At 58.7% G+C, this 6000-nt stretch overlaps 1 protein-coding gene across 34 annotated transcripts in view; it reads right to left on the reverse strand.

Annotated features, from left to right (window-relative positions):
• The window catches only part of KCNMA1 (potassium calcium-activated channel subfamily M alpha 1), a 752676-nt gene extending 749108 nt beyond the window's left edge, over positions 1-3568 (reverse strand). For 5 of the 34 annotated variants that reach the window (XM_070470894.1, XM_070470912.1, XM_070470893.1 and 2 more), the window contains exon 1: positions 2156-3529. In XM_070470894.1, coding sequence (XP_070326995.1) covers positions 2156-2491 — 336 coding nt within the window. In that variant the 5' untranslated portion in view covers positions 2492-3529. Of the gene's footprint in view, positions 1-1207; positions 1489-2155 lie in introns of those variants that run through there. The other 29 variants (XM_020905771.2, XM_070470906.1, XM_020905766.2 and 26 more) reach the window with 15 other exon arrangements.
• Positions 3569-6000: the final 2432 nt, after the last annotated feature.

The following is a 6000-nucleotide window of genomic DNA, read 5'->3' on the forward strand; positions in this document are numbered from 1 at the left end:
CTGAAAAAAAAGTTCTCAGTATGATCAAGCCTGCCCAGTTCCTGAAAGATAAGGAGGTTGTTTAAAAGTTCACTAAACCCAGTCTAGAAAACATCTGAGATGCGTACGACTCTTTTCTTCCCCCCAAGGGTAGTCACAGAATCTCTGTAAAGGAAAAACATTCCCAGACTGAAGACTGCTGGGGAGGCAGCGGAGAGGGAACGTGTGAATAAGAAGACTCTATGAATAAGCGTGGGTTTCCCAGGTGGCTCAGGGGTGAAGCATCTGCCTGCAATGCAGGAGACGCGGGTTCTATCCCTGGGTCCGGAAGACCCCTGGAGAAGGAAATGTCAACCCCAGCAGTATTGTTGCCTGGGAAATCCCATGGACAGAGGAGCCTGGCGGGCAACAGTCCATGGGGTCACCACAAGAGAGTCCGACAAAACTTAGCAACTAAACAACAACAACAACAACATGAACAGGCGCCCAGTCAGGAGGGCTAGGCAAGGGGCCAGGTCTGGGGGGGTCTCAGGGTTAGGATCCTGGGTAACCTGCTGGCTTCTCTGGAATGTGGGAGGTCTTCCACCTTGACAAGTGAGGAGAAACTGCTATGGCCAAGAAGGTAACTCCAGAGAAAACTGGCTGGCTAACACCTGGAAGGTCTCAGAGAAGTAGGAGGAGGGATCGGATGATGGCTTTTCTTTTTCTCCCTTATTTCCAACACATCAGTATTTTCCAAAACACAAATGTGCTGCCATAAAACACAGCTGAGCCCCAGTACCCAACAGGATGTATAATTAATGATCAGGAGAGAAAGCAAGAGCTTCCTTTCACCCTTGTGTTGTCACCCACAGCCCCCGTCCTACCTACTCCCTCCCAGAAGCACCTAAGGAGGCTGCTACAAGTTGCTGTGCACTGTAGAAGTTTGAGGGGTCCGCGGACTAACTTTATTAGAAAAGACGTGAGCATTCCCGCCGAGATCTGCGTCTACCTTGCACCGTTCACTGTCCCTCTCCGATCCCCCGCTCCCTCTGAAAACAGTAGCACTGGTTAGACCCCTCGATTAAAAAGTGGTCTAAACAGAAAACACCTCGGTCACTCTTTTTTTTTTTTCCAGTTCTTTATTTTTTTATCCTGCTGTTTTCTATGAAAAGCTGCCCCCCGCACCTTCAGCCAGTTGGGGGGGGGGGGGGGCGGCTGGAGAGAGGACATCTCTAAGGGACACGACGCGACAGACCAGGCAGCCAGCCTAGCAACCGTGCATAAGGTGTAGCGAGCCTGGGTGCTGGTGGGCGTCTCTGCGCCAGGAATAGCCGACATCCAGCCACCTCAACAACGTCGGGGAGGAGGCTCGCGTGAGAACCGCGGCCTCGGCCGGCTCTCCGTGGTCCACCCCCCGCTCCAGCGCCACGCTGTTGGTGGCATTTTCGCGGACCTAAAGGCGGTGGTCTGGGGGCGAGAACACAGATGCTGAAGAACTTGGAGCGGGGGTCAGTTCCAGAAGAATATCTAAGAGTCACAGAGGGAGGGGACGTCAGGCTTCACACCTCGCTACATTCCTGAAAGTGGGATGCTACTCCCAAACTTTCTCTCGCCCCTCCAGGTGCCCCACGCCCTCTGGCCACGTTCCTCCCTCGGGATTCCCTAGTTCCAAAAGATGTCCTCCCGTGCCTATAGGATTTTCCTTTTCTGATTCCACGGACTCACCTCCCCAACAGGTTTCTAAAGTGCGGGCTGACGTGCTCCCCCCTCGCCCACCACAAGGAGCCCAGCCCGGGCAGGTGAGCCGCGCGGAAAGCGCACCCACGACCCCCAGCTTGTTCGGTGCCCTCCCGGTTGGCTCTCCCTAACTCCGCACCACCGGCCCCGAGCGGCGCGCGTCCCCCATCTCGGCCCCAGCCGCAGCCGCAGACAACCCTATAATAAATTAAGAGGTCGGGATGGGGCGTCCGCGTCCCGGAGCGCATCGGTTGGGGGCAACTCCTCACCCCCGGTGCGCCGGCCGCTGCCCCAGTCGGCGAGCGCCAGGAGAACGGAGGGAAGGGAAGACGGCGAGGGGCAGGCAGGCAAGGATGGAGGGAGGCACGGCGCGCTGAGGAGCGAGGAGGTGGGCTGCAGGGGACGCGGAGAAGCGGCGGGGCTGGCGCAGTGGGGAGGCGCCCGGTGCGCGCGTTACCTTCGTTTTGCCCCCGCAGTGGCAGCAAACGGTCCACAGGTACTTGAGCGTCCTCCAGAGCAAGATGATGAAGAGGCCGCCGAAGAAAGTCACCATGGAGGAGGCCAGGAAAGCCCACCACATGCGTTGGCCCCGGCTGTCGCACGGCACCTCCATGGTCACCGGGATGATGAGCGCATCCATCTTGGGCTCGTGGACCGAGGACGAGGAGGAAGAGGAGGAGGAAGAAGAGGAGGAGGAGGACGCGTCTAGGCTGAGATGGTTCGCGTGGATATTGCTGCTCATTCTAAGACTGCTGCCTCCGCCGCCGCCGCCGCCGCCGCCACCATTTGCCATAGCTAGCAACGGGCAGCCGGCGCAGGGGCTCGGGGGAGCTCCTCCCGCCGCCGGCACCACCCCGAACACCCATCAACAGCCATATTGCTGCTACTGCTGCCGCCGCGGAGCGCGAGAAGGGGGCGGGGAGGCGCCTGGGCTCGGGGCGCTGTGCGCGACCTGGCGGGGTGCGCGGAGATATATACAGCGGGCCGCCGCCGCCGCCCGCCCTCCCTCCCCCCGGCCGCCCGCCCGTCCGGGGGGGAGGGGGACGGAGCGCGCGGGCAGATCCCCTCCCAGGCCCGCGCCCTGCTCGTCCCGGGCTACGCCGGCCCCAAGCGCCGAGAGCGAGGGGGCGCCGCGGGCCGCCGGCGCCCGGGGTCTGCGCCGCCCCCGGGCCCGCCCCGGCTCTGCGCGCCGGCCCGGGTGCCCTCGGCTCCGCGCCGCGCCGCGCCGCCCGCCGTGCGCCACGCGTGTGCGCCGCGCTCCGGCCCGGGACCCCTCCCCGCACGCCGCCCGGGCAGCTAGCCCGCCGCTCTGGGCTTATTAGGCGGCAACTCGTTAATAATGTCTCATCAGCCCCCTCCCGCGTACCCCCGCGCCAGCTCCTCCTCTCCCGGCTGCGCTCGGCTCTCTCTCTCCGCCCCGGTGTGCGTCGGGCCGCGGCAGGTTCACCGCGCCTGGCCCGCCGCCGATGCCCCTAGCCCATGCTCCCGGGATCCCCGAGCCGCGTCGCCACGCCACTGAGCCTCCTCGGCCTTCGTTCTATCTTCCTCCCGGCTTGCTCAGGCTCCTCCTCGTCCCCGTCCTCGCCTCCCGAGCCTCTTCTGCGCGCTCCCCGCGCTCCCCGCAGCCGCCAGCAACAGCAGCTGCAGCAACTGGAGCCGGCGCGGGCTCAGGCCGCCCGAGGCGGGAGGGGAGGAGGCTCGCCACGCTGGCTCGCCTCGGCTCCGGGCTGGGCAGGGGGCCGGCAGACCCCTTGGCGGCGGCCTGGCACTCACCCCTGAGCCCCAGTGCGAAAGGTACAGAGCCCCAAACCCAGGCGCAGGACCCGACACCTCTCTCCAAGGTGCTGCGCCCCCAGCCGAGCGCCCTGGCGCACCCGAGGAGGACCGTCGGGCGCCCGGGGCAGGCCGATTTCCCCAAAGCGGACCACTTTGAGGAGGGGAGAAGTAACCAGCTGTTGATTGCACAGGCCGGACGCCCCAAGATTCTCGGGCTTCGGGAGTGAGGAGCACCCTTCTCCAGGATACACACCCTGGATCGACCCCTATCCATCCCTCCAGGCTCTTCCCTGTCGCCTATCCTAGGTGCCCCAGTCTCCCGTGCCGGCCTGGCGGTGGTCTGTGGCCTTTGATAGCAGCAGCTGGTAGTTTTTGTTTGTTTGTTTGTTTTTGCCTTTTTCTTATTAAGCGACAGAGGCTGCCTAAGAAAGTAGCCAGAGATAGGCCGGGGAGACCTGGTCTCAGGGACAGTGACAGCTCCTAGAGACAGCAGAGTTCCCTAAAGTCACTCTGCGTTTATCCAGCCTCAGCCTCCATCGTGTGAGGAGCACAGCTCAGGTTCGGTTCAAGGCCATCTCTTCCCACTTAGGATTTTCCCTTCTCCCCACTTAGAGGTGAAGAAGGCATCCGGGTTTGTTCATCAGCCTCTGTGCCTTCCCACCAGGGGAATTCCCCTCTGATGCTCCCTCTGGAGCCCTTTCTCCTGCTACTAGCTGGACCACAGGTTTTTCCAGCGCTAATTAAAAGGGAGATGATCACACTCTCCCCTCATTGCCCACAATGGTTTCCCCAAAGTTTCCAGCTCATTAGTTTAAGCTTAATTGGAATTCTCAGGTTCCTGTCAGCCCTTCCTGTGGTGAAGGCCAAGTTAGCATCCTTCATGGTTTAGGCCTGTGCAGTTTCTGCCTGAGTCAGAGCTCAGCCCCTCCCCTTGCCCTTGGAGGCCCTAGGATGCAGGGCAGGCTGGGGTAGGGGAAGGCAAGCTGGGCAGAGAGGTTCAAGGCGGGTGTTTGGAGCTTCCTTCCCTGCTCTATTCAGAACACATTTATTGGGCTTGGACCCACATCCATTAGAAAAGTTCTCTGTGTTCAGAAACTACTCTGAACACATTCCTGCTGCACCAGTCCCATGCACACGCAGAGGCCCTGGGTCGTTTCCAGCACTGGGCTGCGGGTGTCAGCCCCAGAAATGCTGCGGGGATGTGCAGGAAGGTGGTCACTGCCCAGAGGGTCCTTGATTTATTGAGTTGGCCAAAAAGTTCATTTGGGTTTTTCCCAAACTTTTTGGCCAACCCAGTATTAGCCTTCTAAGTGGCTATATTTTGCTGCCTCTGGGTCTCAGCATACCAGGAAAGTTAAGGACTTTCCTCAAGTTTTAGATTTGAAATTTAAAAGCAAAACATATAAGGATGAAAAGAGCAGCCAAGGATAGAACTGTCTCCCCAGTGGAATATGAAACCCCCAGGATGGATTCCCTTTCCTCAGATAATTAAGCTTCTACAGACCAATGAATCCCCTTCAGGCCTTGCTGGACTTTCCCCATAGTCTGGGTTCCCCTCAGACACCAGCCAGGGGTCTAGCAGCAAAAGGCCACCGGTTGCTTTGACTTCTGTCACCCCAACTGCAGAATCCTCACTGGGTTTCTCCTCCATCATCACCTTCATCATATCATCCTTCCAGAGGGTGCTGGGAGGCCCCTGAGGCATCATCTCCTCTGCATTCTCCATCACTTGTCGTCCCTGTGCTGATTAAAGCTTTTCGCAGTTTCTGTGTTACACACAACCTAGACTAGGCTCACCATCAAAGTCAAGATCCTGCTCTTCCTACAATCTCCAGTCCTCACCACCTCCTGGCTGGTGGGCACCAAATGAAAGAGTGCCTCCATCCACCAGCATCCACCAGAAACAGACCTCATCGGGCCATGGCTCAGCTCTCTCACTACTTCCTTACCAACCACAGATTTCAGAAAACCTGGCACCTGGCCCCACCAACTTAGACCTCACACTTAAAGGGAACCTCAAGTACCCCTTCATTCATTGTGTTTTCTCATTTGTAAACTGGAATAGCAACAGGAACTGCCCTGCCTATCTCAAAGGATTGTTTGTAAGGATGAATAAAACAACATACAGACCTTTGTGTGGATGTTTCACCTCTTGTAGGTAGGTCTGCAGGCTGGGAATTGAGGGCCAATGAACAAGAACGAAAAACCTTTACAAAAGTAGAATTCCAACCTCTCCCATTCTGAAAATAATACTGTGACCCAAAAACAAACAGCCAAACTCTGATCAGAGCTTCTGAACCCTAAGCCAGTCCCTCTGTGTGTGTGTGTGTTGTGGGGGGAATGTGGACAAAATTGTCACTCCCTGACCCACACTTCTGTGCTGCATCCCATGGACCCTCAGCTGGGTTGACAACTGAGGCGCAATGCCTCTGCCCTCTGCCACAGTCATTACATATGGCCCATATGGCCCCCAACAACTGGGCGTGGACAGGTTCCACGGCATGGCAGGACCACTCCGGGGGTGAT

Source organism: Odocoileus virginianus, chromosome 7, assembly GCF_023699985.2.
Source record: "Odocoileus virginianus isolate 20LAN1187 ecotype Illinois chromosome 7, Ovbor_1.2, whole genome shotgun sequence".
In the NCBI taxonomy this organism is placed as follows: Eukaryota; Metazoa; Chordata; class Mammalia; order Artiodactyla; family Cervidae; genus Odocoileus; species Odocoileus virginianus.